The sequence below is a fragment of the Equus quagga genome, chromosome 2 (genome assembly GCF_021613505.1).
Source record: "Equus quagga isolate Etosha38 chromosome 2, UCLA_HA_Equagga_1.0, whole genome shotgun sequence".
NCBI lineage: Eukaryota > Metazoa > Chordata > Mammalia > Perissodactyla > Equidae > Equus > Equus quagga.
Window position 1 is genome coordinate 171,459,430 of NC_060268.1, and position 24,289 is coordinate 171,483,718.

General features: G+C 38.1%; 1 protein-coding gene across 1 annotated transcript in view; it reads right to left on the reverse strand.

The window, feature by feature from the left end:
• Positions 1–4,650: 4,650 nt before the first annotated feature.
• The window catches only part of CACUL1 (CDK2 associated cullin domain 1), a 63,079-nt gene continuing 43,440 nt past the window's right edge, over positions 4,651–24,289 (reverse strand). Inside the window, 4 exon segments of the mRNA XM_046653213.1 lie at positions 4,651–9,921; positions 10,362–10,405; positions 16,610–16,748; positions 19,622–19,711. Of these exon segments, the coding sequence (XP_046509169.1) occupies positions 9,881–9,921; positions 10,362–10,405; positions 16,610–16,748; positions 19,622–19,711 (314 nt within the window). The 3' untranslated portion in view covers positions 4,651–9,880.

The window sequence follows — 24,289 nt, forward strand, 5'->3', positions numbered from 1 at the left end:
CACCTACAAAAACTCTCATAAGTGCACAAAAACTTGGGAAATGAAATCCAAAAATGTGTCTCAGTAGGTTTTGAACCCATCTGTTACCAATAATAAAAATGCCACACTTGCAATTAATGCGTGAGAACAAGTTACCGACAGTGAGAAAGACGGCAATTTATTATAAAGATTTCAACAAACACTTTTTTAAGACTAGAGGATGGAATTGAAGAGCGTTGTTTTTCAGTAAGCAGTCATGTGGATCCACAGATCTTAAGCAAGTGGCTTTTTCAGCTACAATAGCCATTAAAACCTAGCATTAAAATAAACTTACCTTAGAACCAAATATTAAGTTGTTTTTATTATAAAGTGTTAAAACTAGGAGTTTCAAAAATAATGAAGCATTTTTAATCATATATCTCACTAAAAGAAATTTTTTTAGAAAGAGCAAAAAGGTATTTTTACAATACACACAAAATATTTTTAAACATTTTTCACCTCATCTTTCTTCTATTTTTTCTTACGTGTATTAGTATAATACATAAACATTAATTAAAAAATATATATGTCTATGTACACCTGCTGGGAGTGGTGCTCCGTCACGTGCAGACAGGGGACTGTCTGGTTTACACATGGTTCTATTTCATGCCCTCGTTTATATCCTTAGAACAAACTTCTCTGATCCCAAGAAAATATTAACTATCTTGTCTTCTAATTTTTATAACTAATTCTTTTATAATTTTTAGTCTCTGAAGTTTCTTTTGGTGAATGGTATTATGGGAATCAACTTAATTTTCTCCAGTTATACCAGCACCTTTCACTGAATAATCCATCATGGTGGTATTTCAAAATGCCACCTTTAACATACTCTGAATTCTTAACAGTATTTGAGGTTTTCTATTTTTTTTAACTATTTTCCATTAACTTGTCTATTTTTATACCAGTGTAAAAATTTAACTGCACTTTTTAAAAAATTACTTTTGGGGGGCCAGCCCTGTGGCACAGTGCTTAAGTTCGGCCTACTCTACTTCCACAGCCCAGGTTGGCAGGTTCAGATCCCGAGCACAGACCTACACCACTTGTCAGCCATGCTGTGGCAGAGACCCACATACAAAATAGAGGAAGATTGGCACAGACGTTAGCTCAGGGGAAATCTTCCTCAAAAGAAAAAAAAAAAGCTTTTTGGTATAGCAAGTTCCTCCCTTTTTTCCCCTTCTTTCAACGAAGATTTTCCTATTTTCATCTATGCTTTCATGTGAATTTTTAATATGTATTTTTTTATTGGCACCTGGGCTAACACCTGTTGCCAATCTTTTTTTTTTTTTCTTTTTTTTTCTCTGCTTTATCTCCCCAACCCTGCCCCCGTACACAGTTGTATATCTTAGTTGCAGGTCCTTCTAGTTGTGGGATGTGGGACGCCGACTCAACGTGCCCAGGATCCAAACCCTGGGCTGCCGCAGTGGAGCATGCAAACTTAACCACTCGGCCCCGGAGCCGGCCCCTAATATGTATTGAAAATAAATACTCTGGCATTTGGATTGGCTTTGCACTGAATTTACATATTAACTCAAGAACCAACATGTTTACAATGGTCAAAATGTTCCTATTATCAAGTGCTTTTATAAATAGCCCCTGTGCACCTCTCTGCTCTCATTCCTCTCCACCCCACCAAGGAAACCATGATCTTGAATGTTAATAATTCTCTTTTCTTTTCAGCTTTACTACCTATCAATCCCTAAACAATATAGTTTTTCCTGTTTTTGAACTTTTATATAAAGGTACCCAGGCTGACTGTATTCTTCTGACTTGCTTCTTTAACAACACGATTTCTGAGATCCACACATGTTGATGCTCAAAGCTCTAGAGGGCACTTACTGCTCTGCAGAATCCTGTTGCACTCACGTACCTTATTTATTCATCACACCGTGAATGGGCATTTGGCTCTCTCCTTCCCTCTCCCTTTTTGGTTATTACAAATAATGCTGTTGTGACCATTCCTGTGCATGTTTCCTGGGTGATACACCCACACAAGAGTTTCTCTACAAGCTTAAATCCTGGTATAAGGTAGAAGATATACCTGTGTTCAACTTCACTGGATAATACTGTTTTCCAAAGTGGTAGTACCAACCTACATGCCAACAGTAGCAGATGAAAGTTCCTGTTGTCATAATCTTTCCAATTGTTGGTAATTTCTGACTTTTTAGTTGCTGCCAATTTGGTGGATAGGAAGTGGTATTTCTTTATGGTTTCAATGTGCATGTCCTGATTATTAAGAGTGGGCATCTTTTCATGCTTATGGGCCATTTCTGTTTCTTCTGTGAAATGCCTGCTTGTCTGTTTTGCCCATTTCTCTCCCAAGTTGTTTTGTTACTGACTTGCATTCAGGTGCTCTTTAACAGTTATCAATTTATTCTGATTATCTGTATCTCATTCCAGTTTGGGCTTATTTTCTCACTCCATGGCATGTTTAGTAAACAAAAATACTATCAATGTAGCCAAATCATTTATGTTAATAATTAATGGTTTGCACTTTCTATCTTGTTTACAAAATCCTTCCCTTCCCCAAAGTCATAAAAAAATTCTTCTATATTATCTTCTAAAAGTTTTATAGTTTTAGCTTTCCTATGTAAATCCTTAATCCACCTGGGTACTGACTGGCACCTGGTGCAAGGCAGAGGTCTACATTCATTTTTCCCCTTTGTGAAGAATGACTGAAGTCCCATTTACTAAATAACCCATCTTCCTGCCCACTGATATGCAATAACTGCCCTTTTAAAAATTAAGTTCCTGTACATGAGTGGGTCAGTTTGAGCTCTTTATTCTTGTCCGTTCATCTACTTGTAATCTCCATACCAATTTCATTGTTTTAATCACTATGTTTTACAATAAGTTTGATAATTCGGTAGTGCTAGTTCCCCTCACACTGCATTCTTTTTTAGGAGCATCTTGGATATCCTTGGCCCTTTGCCCTTCCATGTATATTTTAGGATCACCTTGTCAAGTACCACAATGAAAACTATTGGAAATTTTTGTTAAAATTGCATTAATCTATTAACGAACTGGAGAAAGGGTTGAGACCCAGATGATGATCTTATCCATCACAGTCTCTCCATTTATTTAGGTCAATAAAGGTGGAGGCTTTTTAGAATCATTTTCTCATTAATAGGCTTATATGCTTTTATTAAGATTTATTCTTAAGTGCTTTATATTTTTTATTCCTACTGTAAATTCTTAATTACATTTAAAAAGTCTTAAAACCATTACAGCTTGTAGCTGGTGCACGGAAACGTAACTGACATTTGCATATTGATTTAGTTCCAGCAACCTTGATCAACTCTTAAGCCTTTTAATTTGCCTTGTAGATTTTTTGGATTTTCAGAGTTAATCTGATCATACAATGTTAATCCGTTAATGGTTGAGTCACAAATGATTTCTAAAAATTAACCAATTTGCATTCCTGAGATGAACCCAATTCGGTCATCATGTTATACTTTAAATACAATGTTAGATTTGGTTTGCAAAAAGTGCTTATTTTCCTATTCTCCATCAGATCAAATTTATTAGCTGTGCTATTTAAATCTTATAGGCCCTTAATAATCATGATTTTGTCTTCTGCATGATCTATTAATTAATGTAGGAGGTGTGTTGAAAATGCCTATTGTACTGGTAGATTAATCTATTTCTCCTTGTACTTGTGGCCATTTTTTAAAAAAAACATATTATGAGGAATATTATCAGTCACTTAGGTGCATAATTAAGTTTAGAATTGTTATCTCCTTCTGGCAAATTAAGCCCATTGCCATATATAGAGGCTCTCTATCACCAGTAATTTGGGGAGGGAAAAAGACTTAATACTGGGAAACTGAGATTCAGAAAAATAACCTACCCAAGAACATACAACTAGTTAAGCTGATATTTAAACTTGTGTGTGTGTGAGGAAGACTGGCCCTGAGCTAACATCTGTTGACAATCTTCCTTTTTTCTGCTTGAGGAAGATTGTCACTGAGCTAACATCTGTGCCAATCCGCCTCTATTTTATGTGGGACTCCACCACAGTGTGGCTTAATGAGTGGTGTGGGTCCACGCCTGGGATCCAAACCCATGAACCCTAGGCCACTGAAGCCAAGTGCATGAACTTAACCACTGTGCCACTGGGCCGGCCTCCAATATTTAAACTTTTGCTCTCAAATCCTATGTATGATATTTTTTCTACTATGTCAAGTTTTTTGAAACTCAGAATGTTTTAGAATTTTGGATTATTGAGAAATAAGCCAATAAAGGAAATAAATTAAACATAAACACATACAAAAAACTGGGTCTAGTGGAAAAGTTTTATACTCAGTAAAAAAAATTGCTGAGAAAGGAGAGGATTTAAACAGCTCCCTACTTGGCTGAGAGAAAAAAAAAAAAGCTGAAGAAGTAAACTGTCAAGTGATCCAAATGCAGAGAAAAAGAAAAGACAGTCACCGCATCCTACTGTGTGTGGTCATCCAAGCACAGCTCAGGTCATAAAAAGAGGAGGAGAACCAGCATTCTGAGGTCAGAGATAGCGAAAGAAACTAAAACTGTGTAGAATGATTACAAAAAACGTAGGGAATATTACTAATTTCATAGCAAGAAAACACAAGGGGTTATTTTTAAAAAGCACAGTATAATCAATGCAAAAGACCCCCAAGTCAGCAAGTTTTAATTAAAGGCCCACAATGTGTCACTGTTTAAAAAAGAAAAACTACATATATCTGTCCATATGCATATATACTATACATGTATATAGAATATGTGATTATATGTACACAGTGAAACACACACGCACAGTTCTCTTCACTGGTACACAGGTCGAGATGGACACTGCCCTGCGGGCTAATGAACCACAGCAGAACAGACACATGCCGAGTGTGGTTATGGTTTAGGAGGCAACTGAATGTACTGTAAGCAAAATCCTATGTTCTGTATTATAACAAAGTTCCAGTGAACCAGGTATCAATATAACAAGGCCAAGGACATCTGTACAAGATTTATTTCAATAACCACAATGTTTTAGAGTGATGGTTTACACTCTAATACAGAACGAGTGATTCAAAATCCATCAAGAGTTAAAGGTCAGAGCCAAAGTCAGCTTTGAATCCCCGGTCAATAAGAGTTTCACCCACCATTTTGTTTTTCTTGGATTACTCAGAGCTGACGCACAGAACACCAGGTTCTAATGCTTTCCAACAAACAAGCACCACCAGGGACAAGACTTCATTGCTTCCTTCTCACTCTGGCTGTGCTGGTGGGTGGCAAACGCCTCTTGTCTGCATTTGACCTCCCATTTCTTCCTAAGCATTCCTGTTTCCAGCCATAGCTTCCCACAACTTCACATTTGAATAATTTCTCCTGAATAGCATGGCTATAATATTAACAAACGGGACTAATGACAGCAATTAAATTGCCATCTGTTTAACAAAACATATCCTTCTAAAAGAATATCCACAGTCTTATTGCATTTAGTACATAGTCACAACATTGAAATGACATGTGAGAATCAATACAAAATATTTATTTTTTTCAAACCACAGAATTCACCCCAGAGCCACACTAAAAATTCCCAGAATTGTAAGCCATTAACATTTTTCTAAACAATGCAGTCCAACCAGAAACGAAGATAATCTCCAACCAGCAGGGGTGCAATATATGCTAGGGTCCTATAAGAATGTACCTCTGATTAGCATTTTCTTTAATGCTCCCACAGCCACTCCATCAACATAAGCAGAAATAGTGTATGTACTTGTGCCACTTGGCTCTGACAGGAGGTTCGAAAAGGGTCTTGGCCAGTGCAGGAGGGAAAGTATCAGTGACTTAGTTAATAAACAGTAAGGACAGAAGAAGAATCATTTCCCTCGGAAAAGAACAGGGGTCCTTTCATATATTCTGGTGGCCGGAAACTGGGGCAAATTTCAACAAGGTAATGAAAGTAATAGGAGAGCCATTTCTCTATGAACTCCTGTGACCTCTATTTTAAGTTCCGATAAGCACGAACTTCATCTCATGTAATCTTACTGAAAACAGTAATCACAATCAAAAAGATCTTATAAACCTCTTACAGGTGTTGGTCAAGGGATTCACATTCTGATCTTAAAATTTAAAGCCCCTTAAGAGGCCTAGACCTGGATTAAAGTAAACATAATATTCTGAGCTAAGAACCTCAATGAGACACCATAAAAAAATCAACCAAAACATCCAAACAATGACTGGATAGCTAACATAGGTTTTTTGTTTTGCTTTTTAGTTGTAAAGTTTTTTTTAATATTTCAGATTAGTGTATATTCATAAAACAATGTTTAGTTTTTTTAATACTAGGTGCTTATTAAACAATTGAGTTTTAGCTCAAGGGAAATGCCTCTTGAATAATAATCATGGAAATAATTAACTGCAATAAAACACAAAAAAACACAGAAGAAAATACAGCTAGCCTCAATGAGAAAAAGATGATCTGGAAGCGTTACTCTGGGAGATTAAACAGGCTTATTTAAATACTATGATACAAGTGCTCCTGCTCACTCTGTGACTGCACAAACAACCGTGTTTGCTGGATCACCACTACCTTTGCTAGTATGTGTGCACAGACCACCACTCTCAAGTTCTCCTTCCACGCTGAAAAACTTTCAAATCCTTTGTTTGGTCAGTACAGAATATTGTGAGGTGATGCATGTGCAAACTCTTCCTGAGGAATTCTTTATGTGTGCAAATTTGCAACCCAACAGAAAGCACGGCATACAGCAAGGGGGGTGGCAGCTTTACAGGGCTGCCGCGCTGAAGATGCCTGTGCAGTGTTAATGGCCACGGGCATCCATTCTTCTACAATCTCACCTACTCAAAAATCAGTTTTCATCCTATACCTCAAAGAAAGGGAGGGGAACTGCCTCAAACTTGTAAAAGGGACAGGAAAAAAGGTAACTTTTCCACCAAAGTTAATAATGCACAACTCACGCATCCAGGTTTGTGTCTCTTCTCACTAACTCTACCTAAGAACTACTGGGTCAAGAGTCACTACATCAGATTTTGCTTTCTGCCGACAGAAAACAAAGCAGTACTTCCTGTCGGGTTAGGGTGCAGCTGTGACAACAGAGGACATGAGATGACACTGTTACTGAAGCTTAAGGCCAACCTTTAAAATAAGTACTGTCTCTGGAAACAATTATCATCTATTTACTTTTCCATGGCATGATTTCAAGTGACTGAACTGGCTTTCTTTTGGAGGGTCTAGTTCCAGGCTGCACACACACGCTAGTCAGTTGAGCCACATCAACTGCACGTGTCGACTAATGAGACCACCAGCCTTGCATGTGCGATTTTCTGTCTTCAATGATCTGGGCCCCACAAAAGCCAGTATTCAACTGGGGTGGAGAAACTATATACTGTACTGGCAAGAAGAACACAAGTGAACATGAGAAGAAAATACTTCTGGCAAACAGTGCTTACTCAATACAAAATGGAGGGCAAATCTGATTTCCTCTCATGTTGCAAACTAGAAATGTTGTTAAGAATCCCAATTAAGTAAGCAAGGTCAATTTCGACTTGAAATAAATAGGTTTTTCATACGATGTACCTCAAGGGGCCAAGATGAGTAACAACCAGGTCACATGCACTGGGAGAACGCGTGTATTTTCTCTATAGAGCCTTCCAATCACCGCTTTGCAGTACCAAGGCCTGGCCCATAGCTGGTTGTAATCACTGTGCAAAAATTTAGAGAAATTAAATTTTGCAAACTTTACACTGCCAACTTTTTGTTAACACATACATAATAATAAAAAGAAAACAATATAAAATATTTCTCCATTAACTTAATAATGCAAAAGCATCCAAAGGTTTTAATGCCAATTCACATAATAATACAATGCTTTATAGGGAAAGTTCCATTGTTGGCCAAAGAAGAACACTCTTTCCCAGAAAAAGCATTTCGGTATACTATTAGGATAATGAAGAATTCATCCACATTTAAAGAAACATTCCAATTCTGTTCCTTTCAGAAATATTATTAAAACCACTCAGGAGAGACTCCAGGTGCAAGTGTTCTTTATAAGCCTGCAGTAAGCATTCCACTGAGAAAAGTAAAATTTGGCTTTCATGATAAAATGGAATTCTTCCTTGATACCAGAATGTTACTGGTGTAGCAAATCAAAGTGTACAGGGTATAGTGATTCCTACAGTAATTCAGTGTTTATCAATACAATCCAAGATGCTCATAGAGTTAAATGGGTCCAATTCAAAATCCAACTCTGGTTGATAAGTACTTAAAAAAAAATCAATCTGACAACATTTACTTTTACTTCTTTGAATAACAATTTTACAAATAGAGGGCTTCTATTAGATGACCTAGTGGCTCCCAATATCACACTTCTAACTCTCCCACCCACCCCACTCCACAAAAAAAGGACAAACTGAAGTGGCAGAGGCAACTCTATGAAAAACCCGCAAATCAGAAGTGTGCCAGCATCCATGATGTCTTCTTTTTCTGCCCTAAGTTTTCTAAAGAGGTAAATATTAGTCTGACATAGCTGAATAGAGTCAAGCATATGTTCAACTTAGATTCAAGCAAAATTGAGAAGAAAAATAGTTTTCCCTTGCCGCATCTTTCTATTTTTCTTTGCCTTTCAAAAACACCTAGAATAAGCTTCAGAGTCTTTTATAAGGAACTAAATAGCACTGTGGGTGTAGAAAAACAGAAAATATAGCTTTGCTACAGCTGAAAAGGAGCCTTAAAACAGCATAGCTACTTCTCTATTATACTCGAATATAATGTTTAAAAGATGCAGACTTCAGACTTTTTTTAAGTACTTACCTCACCCATTTAAAATGAAATGGACCAGGAATCCCACGCCATTGATTATATTTGGATTTAATAACCGTATCTGCTTCCTAGAGCGCCAAGGAACCAGCTTTCACCGTTGGCTAATTCTCAGCAACACTAAAAAGGGCAGCTCTAATGCTAAGCTACTGCCCAGCCCTAAACCTGCGTAATGCAATATGACAGCAGCTGGTGAAATCACGTGAAGTGACAGAGGGAATGGAAATGTTCTACAAGAGTTGGTCCCCAACGTCAACGTGAAGACGCCGCGGTGAAGAAGGGGAAGTCTGACCAACGTGCCACACGCTTCTATTCTCCCGCTTACTGAGCATCCCGTTACAGTCACACCTGACGTTGTGGTGGGTTAGCCTGTGGTACCACACGCTTTTTCAGGAAGCATTTGTGAGTTTCACAACATGGTCACAGAGTTGCAAAGTGCACAAAGCTCAAGGCACAGAGTAGAAGAAGGCTGTGAACTAATGGGGGGAAAGTTATGGGGAAAATTATAGCAAAAGCAGAGTTAGCATTTTCCCTTAACGAGACTTTCTAATGCTAAACAAAGACCAACTCTTTTAAAAGGGTTTGTTTTGGTTATGGGTGAAAAATACTGTATTGTAATGATCCTCTTGATTTTTAAAGCAAAAGATATCTTGATGTGTGAAACCAATATGCCGAAGTGCCAAGTCCACAAATGAACAAATCAAGTGCTTTAGGAAAAAACGATTCTTCTGCTTTTATATTTTTGGAGGAAGCTGCTGATTTGGGCTGCCAGATTTCATTTAGCAATGGTCACTTTTCAAGATGCTTGTTCCTCACGGAATCTGTAGATAAACTCATTAAAAGATTGTCCCATTTCAAAATCATCCCCAAGTCTAGCAGCAACTGACTGTTTTTTGTTTTTGTTAGTTTTTTTGTTTTTTAAAATTACAGACCAAAGTAAGAAGTCCCACATCTTCTTCCAAGAAGGGCTTTGTGACAGCTCCTGAGTGTCGCAGGACCCCGCTGTGCTCTCAATAGTCTCTGCAGCTCCAGTGTGTCCTCTTTTCAGGAAGGAAAGTACATTCAACACATTCACTATCTGTACCCTCTGGAACTTGCACATGCTGACGAGCTGTCTGAAAGAAAATATCGGAACAGGAAAAAGTATGAATAGCAGACAGCACCTGATAATGGTAGGAATGTGTATATTTCACACATATTTCTGATCCCTCTTGCAATCCCCAAAAGGACATTCTTCAAAAACCCCAAAACTGAAAACCATATGGTTTTGAGTGAAGTGAAAGGGGGCTAGATCATGGACTGAGACTGGGTCATCATCCCATTCTAAGAGACACTAAAGCACGTGGCAGCCTCGTGACAACTGCCTGAGAAGCACCACAGCCAGCTGGACTCGAGCGCTGCCACAGCGTGTGGAACACTCTGACCTCGAGCACACAGAGCCTTCTAAGACTGCCATCAAGAACACCGCGGACATCCTCATACTCACTGCGCGTCACCACCAGTGGCTGCCCTACACCACCAAACCATCAAGATGGTGAGGAGTATCATTACTTACTATAAGCCAACTCATCCCCAGCTCTCTTCCGGGACTGGTCACCTCTGGGGATAAGAAAAGAAGAGGGAGTCAACAGAAGTGACTGACATCTTCACATACCACACAGGAGAAATGAACTGACATAGCTGATAATGGAGTAGAGCAGATATTTCCATTCTAACCCAACAACCTATTTTAAAATAGACATTAAATTTAAACAGTAGTTGAGTCATTTATAACCTGAATATTCTTAGCTAAATGGTGCTGTCTTTTAAATATAGAAAGCTATTAAATGAAGGAAGGATTATCTATAAAGATGATTTACACTGGGTTCTAAATAGGTTCAGACTAAAATGTCTTCGAAGATTAACCTGGGTTCTGCTATCAACTTCCCTAGTGACCTCCACATACTATGGCAAATTTCAAAAGTACAACAGAGAGAATAATTCAAAATCTTCCCTAAAAGCCCTATTACAAGACCAAAAACTGCATAAAGCTTTTGAAAAATCTGAGAATCTTAATGTATGAAAACTCTTCTCGCAGGCAGAAGAACATGAGCCTTTAAATACATGAACCAGTTCATCCTCAATCACCTACAGCAGAGGTTCCAGCTCTGCTTTAGAGATAAGAAAATAGAGGTTCTGACTAGGTCCTGTGCTACCTGTTCTATTTTTGTCTCTCCGGTTTCTCAGACAATAATCCAGACAAATGACTAAAATGCTTAAGTAATGAGTACTAATGACCAGTTCACTAGCTTTTTCTTCCTCGGTTCCTTAGGTGGGAAAGAGTCGCCCTGAGCTAACATCTGTTGCCAATCTTCCTGTGTTTTTTCTTCTTCCTCCCCAAAGCCCCAGTAAATAGTTGTATATTCTAAATCCAAGTCCTTCTAGTTCTTCCATGTGAGCTGCCACCACAGGATGGCTACTGACAGACAGGTAGTGTGGTTCCATGACCAGGAACCGAACCCGGGCCGCTGAAGTGGAGAGCACTGAACTTTAACCACGAGGCCATCACGACTGGCTCACAGTTCATTCTTGATTCCAAGCCTAACCCTGTAGCATTCTATCCCAAAACACAGTCCACAGTGAACCACACTCCTCATAACCCCAGGGGCTACAGTCCCAATCCAAGACACTGTCATCTCTCCCTACACAACTGCAAGAGTCCTCTTATTAGTCCAGACAAGAGCCAGAGTGATCTTATGTGAAAGCATAACCAAGATTATTTCACATCTCTGATTAAAGCCCTTCACTGGCTTCCCATTGGGGTAAAAATCAATTCAAATTCATTTTCCCAGCCATGTGAGACGGGCTCCTGCCGACCTCACCACTCTCATTTTCTACCTCTGCTCACTACACTGCAGCCACTCTGCTTCCTTCCTGCCCCTTGGACAGGTCAGCACTTCTGTCCTTACTATTTTCTCTGCCTGCAACACTCTCCCCCTAGTTAGCCAGCTGCCTGTCTCCTTATCAGCATCTAAACCCCAGCTGGAATGTCCCCTCCTTGGAAGGCGTCACGTTTCTAGGTGAGCTGGAACAGCCCCACACACACGCCCTGGTCACTCACTCTCTATCCCACTCTGTTTCACTTTCTTCACAGCATTTATTATTATTTGAAATAATTTGTTTACATGTTTATTATTTATCTCCTGACATTAGAGCATAAGCACCATAAAAACAGGAATGCTGCCTGTCTTATTCACCCAGTACCTAGAACAGTGTTCAGCATGTTGTAGAAAATAACCATTTGCTGAATTAATAAATCAGTGAATAATTCATAGATGGCCTCTACAGATGGATTATTAAAATCCTAGTCCAAATAATTACTTTCTACTTTTGAACCATCTTCCAGATTGCCAAAGTTTCCCATTTTCTTTCTCTGGTCATGCTCAAGACAAGGACAGAAGCCTCTTGCTCGGGCTAGGAGAGGAGTCTCAGTGACCAACAGAAAGAGAACAAACCCTAATGGCCTTATCAAGGGTTTTTCTCTAGGCTGAGCATTTAGGGCAAAACATGCACACAATATTTAGCATGAATCAGCCTTAGTCAGCCTAACGAGCTTTAAACAGACATTCTAATTCCACCTCTATTGTTAACACTACACCTACCCAAAGCTAGCAGAATGTCTTACATTATTATTTACACTAGTGTCATCACAGCAGCATTCACCAAATATTCTGAAACAAACAAGCTAATGCTGATCAAAAGGAAGATAAAGGATCTTCTATCTGGAACCTCAACTTCTACAGACAACCTCCAGGACTATCCCTCAGAGGTTAAATAAAAACTGAACATGCAAAAATAACAGGAGAAAAATAGAGATGGGAGAACAGGAGGAAGGAAGAAAGGACGTAAACATGATGTATGCGAGAGGCTGCCGAAGTCCAGAAAGCTATAAGCTGCCCTGGAAACAAGACCCCTGCCACAAATGGAAAAGCCCAGTTCTAGAGTTACCCACAGCTAAAAGACCAACAACACTCCTATGAAGTTCTATTTTGTTTCAGAAATCCAGGTAACAATTACTCAGAAAGAACGTTTTATTTGCCTTTAAAAGCTGTTTGGCAGACACTGTGTAGAGGACCACAAGCTGGTTGGAATGAGGATGTCCCATCTGAGGATGTGCATGTTACAAGTTCTCAAAGGAGCTTATCTTCCAAATGCAATCTTTGACAACAAGAGACACCAACCTGCTCTCCTCCACAATAATCAATTCAATTATGCAGGTAACAGGTAAAAAGAAAATGTTGCTTTTAGCTTTTATGTTAATTCTTGCTTTGAAATAACTCCACACTATATTTCCATGCACCTAAAAATCTTTCTTGGAGCTGGAACATAAACTCCAGCTCAAATAAGAATCTGTCCATTAACCGCAAAAGAGGATATATTTGACAACAGTCACACATTATTTCTAAACATTTCAAACACTCTGTGCCATCCACATCAAACCTATGGACCGCCCTGCCGTCCGCATCAAACCTGTCCTGCCTATTCTGGGCTCCCGACATCAACTAAGTGGAACATAATCTTTAATGAAAAAACAGTTTGCACAGCTGAACAGGAATCATGTGGTTGGCTAGGCATAAACCATAAAATGGCTCCTCATATCAGAACAGCCAGTAACAGAATTCTTATTAGATAGCTTATACTATATTCTCAAATTTTTTTGTATGAGTGCACAACTTTTCTTCCAAAACAATCCTAGCCAAATAATGATCAAAGAAGGGATCAAGTGTGGCAGGGCAGAATGCGGGACAAGAGCTGGAAGCACAAAAGCTGGACGTACAGACAGACTTTCAGCTGCTAAGAATATGGTGTGTGCACATGCTTGCTGACTGGTCTGGGCCAGCTTGGCAGTGGGGCAGAGTGAGTCTGAGAACATCAGCTTAGGCAGGGCTTACTTTGTGCAAAGTGCCCATCAGGATAATTTACGAGGCAGACTTTAATCCTCATGGTAAATACATAATGAATTGTTAACTTAATTCTAGAAATAGCCCAATTCATGAAAGTTTGTAAAATAACACATTTTAATTCTCACCTCTTGGAATTCTAACGTTTCAGTTTCAGGCAAAAGTTGTATGAAAGAATTCCACTAAGAGAAAGAAAAATTCAAATTTACATAAAAAATCCAAGGCAGTTCCCTGAATACGACCCACTTGGCCTTGGCAGAACAGCGCTACGTTAGTCCTTCACATACGAAGGCAATGTTACGTGAGGCTATTCAGCGAGTCACTCACTCATCTCAGCCCAAGCAAACATGACATAAGAGCGACTATCATCAGGCTGGCCTGGCCCTGTTCTCTTACTCTAGTTCCAAAATTAGGATTAGGAAAATGTCTCTGGATGTGTTTAAACAGTTTCACACACTGTTATGGAAGGTGAATTCAAGGAGTTCTGAAAAATCCACAAAAGCTATCTTCCTAAACTGCTTCACAGGAATAAAAGTTTCAGAAGACTGTTTATTTTTTAAAAGCATCAATAAGCTCATCTCTAAAATTATAAGCAAACATTCAAATAAAACATGAATAAAAGCATAAAAGACTTCAAATTGTGGTCAGCCTTGGAAAAAAAACATAGAAGGTACACTCAGATTATTTTGCATTTATTTAAAAACATTTAAGGAAAAACTTTTAACTATAATTCAAAATATATAAGCCATAAAGAAAAAACGATAAAGTTAGTTTTTTAAACTAAAACAAATAATAAATAAATAAAAATAAAAAAATTTAAAAACTTCTGCATGACTTAAAATTTTTTAAAAACCACCATAAGCAAAGTCAAACTGAAAAAAATAACTGTCTTATCTTGGGCAGAGAATCGATCTCTTCACTATAGAAAGAGCTCCTAGAAACCAAGAGAAAAAGACCAACAATCAAAGAGAAGAGTAAAGCAAGGACAAAAACAGACTGTTTACAGAAAAAGCAGACGTATTTCCGTGGAAATACGCTCAGCCTCACACTCATGAGAGAAATGCAAATTAAACCAACTCTGAGTACTTATGTTTCACCTGCCAGACTGGCAAAAATCCAAAAGCTTAGCACCATACTGTGTAGGCAAGGCCATGAACAAGAAGCACTTTTAACTCTGTTGGTGGATATGCAAAATGGCACAATCCCCTATGGAGGGCAATTTGGCAATATTAATCAAAATTCTAACTGCATTGACTCTTGACCCAGCAATCCCACTTGAGGGAATTTATTCTCCAGATACACCAGCAACAGGTAGAAAATTATGCATGTACAAGGTTATTCACTGCAGCATTCTCTGTAATAACAAAAGATGGAAATAATTCACGTTGCCAACCAGGGGACTGGGTAAGTAAGCTGTAGTGTATCTGCACAATGGAATGTGTAAGAAAGGAATAAAAACAAGAACATACATTATGTTTGCTTGCAACTGTAAATAAAAAAAACCACTGGAAGGAATCATAAGAAACTAATAAAAATGGTTACCTAGGGGGGTGGGAGTAGATGGAGAGACAGGTGGGAACAAAACTTCTCAATGTATACTTTTTGTATCACTTTTATTTTTGAATTATATAAATATATTAGCTCTTCAAAATGAGTAAAATAACAACAGCATTAAACGGTCTCATTCTATGTGTGAAAATAATATCACTATTAGAAATATTAAAGTAAATATCAGGAAACACCTGATCACTGGACATCAGGGAGAAAAACTAGCTGTTTCCATTCTACCATTTCCCACTGGCCTTTCCTTCCCCTAACTCACCACAAGAAAGTCAGGTTGACCAGACCTAACTCCACAGCTTCACTGAGGCGTTCCAGTGTGAGCTGCCAGTGAGTGGGGTAAACGACCAGTGGATTACTTACTGCCTCTACTAGCACACGAATACAGATGCCACAGGGACAAAAAGGGGATAAATGCCAACCCACCGGCAACAAAGAACAAATTATCTGCTTTCTTTCCTAACCTGTACTGAAACTAGAGACTGAGTAACTCATGTTCTGAGACCTGGTTTGGCCTCAGACCCTATGAAAGAGAAGATCCACCTCCAGCAGTCCTAACTATGCTGAAGTGAGGAAGCCAGGCGTCCTCCTTTCCACAGTTTTCTTCCTTTAAAGCCAGGGATTCCAGCACGAGAAGATAGGTAAAAGTGCTAAGTAAGGATTATGAAAATATAAGGTATTACTGTACCCTTCAATGATCTGGTGACACAGAGTGCTTTCCCATAGGGAATCACAAAATTTTTATACAGTTTTAGTTGAAAATATGCACTTTGCAAAATTTTCCATGATATAGCCATGATACTGAATTGCAAATTTTAGAAAAACCAGCAAAGTCAAGCAAGGCAAATTTTCTGGACACATATCAACAGATATCTTACTTTTTAAGAAGAAATAACTAGCATTTAGGGCAAAAGTGAAAATGAAAAAAACAGAATCTAAAGCCTCTTTACTAATTTAGTCATAACAGTTCATTATAACTGATGATAAAATTTCTACATTGTTTTTCCAAGTGTTCAGACCGAATATGAGAGGACGGAAGCTGGAAGAGCTTTGGAGAGTGCCCAGCCTGACTGCCCACCCAACGAGAAATCCCTTCTTCAAAATCCATTTAGCGAAGAGCAGCTTCCACAAAATCAAACCCAGCTTCAACAGCTCCCCAGACAGGGAGCTGCCGACCTGGGCATGGCTCCTCTGATTCTCGCACAGTTGCACGCTGATCTCAGAACCCTGCAGCCCTCCCCTGCCAAGCCAAACGCGCCTAAGGAAATGGACATATCTTGTCACAAAAGGAAAAAAAACTTGCCTTGTAAAGCCATTCTGTATTAGTTCTCTTTGAAGTTTCTGATCTTGAGCAGCATATTCAGAAAGTTCAGATTCCACAGCCGGAGGGAGAATGTTTGGAATAAATTTAGAAAATAGAGTTGGAGCCATCTGAACCCACTCTGTGAGGGAAGAAGAAGATTCATTACGGCAATCATACAGACAAAGTAGATGGAAAAGGGTAAGTTTTTCTTTGTTCAAAGAATATAAAGTAAACCAAACTTACAATGGGGAAAAAAATAGTGCAATCCCATCTGATAAAGAACATACAAAGAGGTTCGATTTCCTCTCTAAAAAGAATTTACAGTACAAAGAAAGCAGGTATTTTTACATTTTACTATTTAACAAAATTTAATGAAAATCTCTAGAGAATTTTTGAAGGGATGTTATCAAAAATTTTAAATATGGAGTCAAACAAATGAGATAAACCAAAGAATTCTGAGTGGAGGCGATTTGGAGGGAGGGGGCTTGGTGGCAATACCAGCCCCATTAAGCATTAATTAAAACAATAGCCTGGCCCAAGAATAGAAGAGTACAGGTAGTAATAAGCAGACTTATAAAAAAAGAAGTACCACAAAAATGGGGGTAGAGGGGTTGACTATTTAATAAGTGGGCTGGAGATAACTAGGAAGTTACTTTTGAAATAAAAATCTATTTTGACCCATGTTAAGTTACAGCAAATTATATCTAACAGTAAAAGAAAAGAGAATTAAATGGTTATTAAGATAAAAGATCAAGAGAATAATCTAAAGAAAAATAAACATTCATACGTAAATAGGCAAAGAGAAGTCTAAGGAAAATATTTGTGTCAGACATGACAGATAAATTAGTATATTTATTACAAAGCATTTTTACAAATAAGACCAAACAAATGAGTGAAAGACAGGACTGAATAATTCACAAGAAAAAATAAATAACAGCATTGTTAATATTCAGAAAAACTCAGGCTAAAATAAACCTACTCCCCCTTTCCGCTGCTCACAAACACAAAGACTGCCCACTTGTAGCAGGGGCGTGGCAAAACCAGCAACGCCTTCCTTGTTGGTCAGCCCAGTGCAACACTATTATCCCTTGTGGATTCTTTTAATCTAGCCCTTTCAAATTTTCCCTTGTGCAAACATCGTGGCCGTATGTATCGAAAACCGTCGGGGCCAGCCTCGTGGCGCAGTGGTTAAGTTCGGTCCACTCCACTTTGGCAGCCCAGGCTCATGGGTTCTGGTCCAGGCGTGGACCTACACCACTTGTCAGCCATGCTGTGGGACTGACCCGCATATAAAGTGGAGGAAGGCTGGCACTGATGTTAGCTCAGGGCTAATCTTCCTCAAGCAAAAAAAAAAAAAAAAAAAGAGGAAGATTGGCAACAGATAGTGGCTCATGGCTAATATTCCTTACCAAAAAAAAAACCAAAACAAAAACATAAAATACCAATGCTCTATCTAATCTCATGAGCTCACTTTAAAAACTATAATATGAGTAAATAATTCTAAATCTGAAAAAAACACGTTTAATGCTGTGCAATCTGGGTCACCGGTAAGTAAAAAAATGTCCAACAGGAGAATGGCTAAGTTAGAGCTGGCAAAAAAAAACAAGCACCGCAAACAACACAAGCCATCCACCCACCCCTTGTACAAACTCACGGCAAAATGTACTCAACAGGGTCCCTCCTTCCAGCTCAGGCCAAACATGGCTTTAGAAAGAGTCTCAATACAGTGCTCCGGGGAACCACTAACCAGTCAGCCAGAGCTGGCAGGAGTCAAAGCGATCTGCCACGTTATGGAACTCTAGGGAGTCATTAAAACAAAGATGAAGAAACAAAGAAAGTGTGTGCATTAAACGAAGAAGGGCAGGAGGGGATGGCTGGAACTATTTCTAAAATGAGCTTCTAAAGACTGGATGGAAACACACCAAAAATGGTAATAGCTATTAGAATCTCCAAGGATTAGGGCCCAGGAATTCATAGTTTAAAAAACTTTCTTGGGTGATTCAGATGCATTCATTATACAAAAAGCAGCATGTGAGAACCACTGCAATGAAAGAAACTTTTACATGTAAAATTTAACTTTTAAAATATTTTAACCTTAATTTGTCAGGTGAATAAACTGCTTTAATAAACTAAGAATACAATGGGTACTGGCAAGACATGTAAATATAAAAATATGTTTAATAGCATTTTAGAAAAGGCCTCAGGTAGCAAAAGGTTAGTCTGTGATAAAATTCACCTTTTCAAAAGCACAATTCTCAAATACAGAAATCTCTTCACAGGTATGAAGAATGAATCTTATTACAAAAGAGCTCAAACTGGGATAAAACAGCATTTAGACAAATACGTATCTACAAGTTTTTTTACCCTTAGTGATTAGTTTTATTCTGCAATTTTGTTACTTATAATAAAAGCCAGAGCTGATAAAGTTGCCTGCTTGGGAGGCAGAATTTAGAAATTTGTCATACTGCACTTGGATGCCTAATAAAAATAAAAGAAAAAAATCATTCATAATCTAGCACTAAAAGAAAAATTCATGAACCATTTTCATCAAATTTAGTAAAATGAAATTCAAAATTCTGAGACAATAGAAAAAGAAAAACATTGGTTTACTGGACACATGCAAGAGAATATTTTTGCTACTTTATGTAAGTAACTACTTAATACAAATAATCTGTTGAAAAATTATAACAGAGCAAGACCTGATCCAAATTTAAGTAACTTTAAATCTGAATACTCTACAAGTCACTAATTGTTTAAAGTGGCCTGAGAAAGAAGATATCTCTGCCATCACAGTCTATCCCTAGTACCACAATTTTCACTAGCAGAGAAAGAATTCCAAGTAAGTCCTGAGTTTACATTTCACAATGATGAGTATCTACTCAACTTTTTCGCTAGAGCAAATCCAAATACGATAGGCCTCAGAAAACACACAGAGAAACACTGTCCTCTTGGATAAGGCCAGAACTGCCACAAACAAACAAGCCAACCCCAAAAGAAATGATGAATGTTTACCTGGTCTGAGAGTGTACAGGCCTTTCACAATATTTGCCATAGTTGAAGGTGTGACCTGAAATGGTGTTGATTGGGCTTCTAAAAGTAAAGCTGAAATAAGACGAGAAAATGGGTTACAAAAATGATGTAACACTGAATTGTCAAGGTTTGTCTTCCTACTACTTCTCCCAAAGACTGAAAGGTCAACAAGTACAAGAAAAGAACAGCCCAAGAGAAGAAACTAAGAGTTCATACACTGAAGATTTTTTTTTAAAAAAATATGATGCAGTAGCTCAATCTAACAAGTAAATACATGCAGGTCTGTTGAAACGCTAATGGAAATGATTCAATTCATGGAGGTTCTGAAAATAAGTAAGTAAAGCTTTCCAAAAGCAATAGTATTCATGGTGCTTAATGAGTGCGCTGAGAGTGCCTCCCATCAAGTCCACGATTCAAAAGAGTCACGCATCTGGGGAATAAACTGTTCTCTAACTTACTCAATCATTTCTCTTTCCACTAAATCATCACATTTGGCTCTCGGAATTTTTCTGAAAGACATGTTATTAGTAATTTCAGTAACTGTGATCCGAGTCAGAAACTCACTTTCCCAAATGCTACACCTGCATGTCCTTTTTTCCTTAATCACACTGGCTCATCCTTCCCACCTTCCTGACTGGTGACCATGTGACCCACACCAAACGTGACAACAGAGTCAGTTTTCTTTTAGGTTATCTACTGCCACACAAAAATCCTACAAAAACATTTTTAAATGGATAGGAATAATTCCTCCATATAACATCATTAACAGACACAAATGAATTCTATTATTCAGTGGATACAACAGATATTACTGACTCAGTTCATTTTTAATTTCTCTCTCAAAGACCTGTAATGTACTAACCAAAATCCCATAAAACTTGGCATAATTTTACTCTAAGCCAGGCTTGTAGAATTGTATAAGCTGTTTTCTTCTCTCCATGCCTTTTTAAAAATGAGAACACCATCTCACTTGCCTATAATGATTTTATGGTTTCAAACATACACCATGAGTTACATTTGAATTTACATGACGAAGGCCAGAGGTGCACTGTTCAAGTTTATCCTTCTGATTTTATCATCAGTAGATAGTTATAATTTTGAATGGCATAGATAAATGTAAGGATGACAAATGTTAAGCACTGCAGAAAATCACATTTTGAAGTGCAACCTTTAAAAACAAATTCTAAAGTTGAAGTTCTGAGAGTCTCTTCTACTCAAGGTTCTAATTTCAACATGCACCCAAAACCCAGGTGCGCTCTCTATTAATCAATCATCCTACTTTTTGACCAATCATTCTGGCCTTCAGTAAGTCCTGTTCTCACGAACTCTTCACACTCAACCACACATCATTATGTTGTCAAATATATACATTTGCAAATAACCCCTACATAACTACAATCACCTATGTCAAATCTGATAGCTATGAAGAAATGATAAATTCACAGACTAAATTATACATAAAAAGTATATAAATTAATTTGAATGAATCAATTGAAAATAATTATATTCAATAACAAAAAATTATTAAAGTTGAGAAGGTATAACATTTCACTAAAATACTTTCCACCTAAACTCATTGGAGGAAAACAGTGTTTAAAAGATTTTCTAATTGAGCTCCCCTTTTAAAGAAAAAGGAATGGGACTATGGAGGAAGCAGTTGCATGAGAGGAAAGAAAATATTTATTGAGTATTTATCAGGTCTTAGGTACTTTGCATTATGCTTAATTCTCATAAGCTTTAACTTAGAATTTACTCTCTCACAAGCTTTATCCTCATCTACTTTTTTTTTTTTTTACAGATAAGGAAACTGAGGCTACAAATGGAGCAAAAAACAATGAATAATCCATCTAAAGTCACAGAGCTAGCAGGTGGCAGAAGAGGTCCAAGAACTTGTGTTTCATTCTAAATTCTGTATTCTTTCTACTTCACCAAGCCACCACCGAAATGCTGATTTTATATGCAAACTGGTACTAATAAAGTTTTACCCTTAGTAACAGTTTTCTTCCAAAAATTATATAACTTAAAAGAAACAAGGATCCTCCAACAATCCCACTGATGGCCAACTGTCAGTCGGTCAATAGTTTTAAAACTAGAATAGGACCTTAGAGAACTTCCAGCGCTAATCCCTTTGACACTAAAGTCTCAGAGGTTAAGTGCCCTCTTGAAAGTCACATGGCTTTTAATAGCTCAACTGGGACCAGAACCAAACTCTTCCGCTCTTTCCATTACTCCTCAGAGCTACAAACTTGCCCAGGAGCTTCTCTCCTTTATTACTTTGAGAAGCAATTCTTAAAATCAAAACTAAAACCAAAAATCTCAAACTACAAGGGCCTCAACTAAAAGGCAGAAGATAACTCCTAAGGATAATAACTGAAATGTTTTTAAAACCTTCCGTGCAAACTGAACTATAAATCTACTGCAACTCAACACAGTACATTTTCTCAGGAAATTTCTACCATTAACTGACCCATTTTGTCATATTTGCTCAGAATCATCAATACAACAGTACCACATAATGTAGAAACCTGGATTAACGTAGACTCTAGCATTTCTGCAGTTTTCAAAGTTTAATGCAAAGTAAGAATTCATTTCAAAGGAAAATAATTTTACTACCAGCCCAAAGTAGAAGCCATTTTAGAAGCATATATGTATGAAAAAATTATTATACCATGGAGAGATGATAGAAAATTACCTTGATCTGCAGTGAGAAGTCCCTGCCCTCATTCATGAAACAACTGCTAGTACTGTGCATTCAAGTACCGATTATTTATTAGCACAGAGGGTGTCCACTGCCCTGCTGTACTGGTTCTAAAACATGGCCACCAAAGTCTTTTGGCATTGAGAGGTGTATCCACGTCCACTCCCCTGGAACCTGGGCTCTGTAACTGCCTGCCCAACAGAATACAGCAAAAGTGACACTGGGCCAGTTTCTGGGCCCACGACCTAGGAAACGGGCAGTTTCCACTTCCTCTATCTTGGGAAGCTCCCTCTCGGAGGACACAAGAGAGGACCCAAAATCCAGCACAACCTGCCAGCCATTTGAGTGAGCCATCCTGCAAGTCCCCAACTCCTGGTCAAGTCGCATCAGCCAACACAGAGCAGAGCAGCGAGACGCTGCCCCACCAAGCCCTGGCCAGACCGAGGATGTGAGCCAAATGAGAGACAGCCACTACTTTCAGCCACGGTGCTTTGGGGTGATCCGTCACACAGCAATAATAAATGAAACACTAGCATTTCCAAACGTATCTGAAGCCACAAGAAGGAAACTACTGATCAGATTTCAGACAATTATAGAAACTGAGTATAGTTATTTGTTTTGTTGAACTGAGGGGGTGAGTATAGGAAAATGTGTAGCTGGAGACAAGACATCAATTCTTAACAGTTGTGTTTTTCTGGTTTAATTTTAACCTCTCTGTGCCTTAGTTTCCCCACCTGTAAAATGGAGGTAATGACTGTACCTACCTTACAGAGTTATAAGAAATAAATAATATTGGTAAACAATCTAGAACAGGTCCTACACCACATAGTAAGCAGCATGTGTGTGTTTAAAAAAGTCTTTTTGATGACCGTCCACATAACATCATTAAACACTTATAGAGTCCCTTGTTAGAGAGCCCAAACCAGCTCCCGGTGGCGAGGCCAGCGGTTGTTTCTTGTATCCCCTACTCTAAGTACAGTGCATGGTAGCTGCTCAATAAATATCTGATAACTCAGTTTTCCCTCATTTTCAAAAGCTTAATGGCCTTTTCAGTGTACTTGGAAAAGAACAGGCATACCCATCTTTAAGTGTAATTTTTATTGAAAATCAGACTACGTAAAAAAAACAAAAGGAAGGAATAATCTGTTTATGTTTTCTCTCACCAGATCTGGACTACTATATTCTCTCTGAATATTCTCTTTGTATATGCCCAATAAAACTGACTTCCAAATTACTGACAAACATAAAAAACATATTTACATAGTGAATAAGCTTCTCTAACAAATGGTAGCATTTCTCTACAGAATTTGAACAGGAAAGACTCTAAAATGCTGGGCTCTATCTTACAATAAAAGCAGAAGACAATATTAACATTAGAGGTGATACTCAAATGGTTATAATAGCTGAAATACCCCATGAGATAATGTCTAAAGACATTTGTAAATATCTGCCCAACCTTTAAAAAAAAAAAAAGTCAAACTCTCACGATTCTAGGCCTTTATTCTGATTCTAGAATCTCCTGGGAACATCATAATGAAACATATATTATCTTCATCTACAATACTATCTGAAAATCTTGCCTTTCTAAAATAAACTGGCCCTATTTTAACAATTCTTTCTGTTAATTTAAACTCAAAAACGAAAAAAGAGTTTGTGGTCAAGTTTAGAACAATCCTTTTGCCAATTCTGGTAAAAGTTCATTGTGGTAGAAATTAATTATGACTATTAGGAAAGTAAAAATACATACTGCAAATCCAGAATATGTGCCAAATTCTAAAAAATAACTTGATGATATGCATAAACTATGAGCTTTAAAAGGATGCTGCAACAGTAGGTTGCAGGGTCTTCCTAAACTCCACGTGGAGAGGTGTATTCTTTGAGGAAAGGTAGGATAAGATGCTACCTCTGTGAGGGGCAGGGGGCCCGACAACGGGGGGAGAGGAAAAACTAAC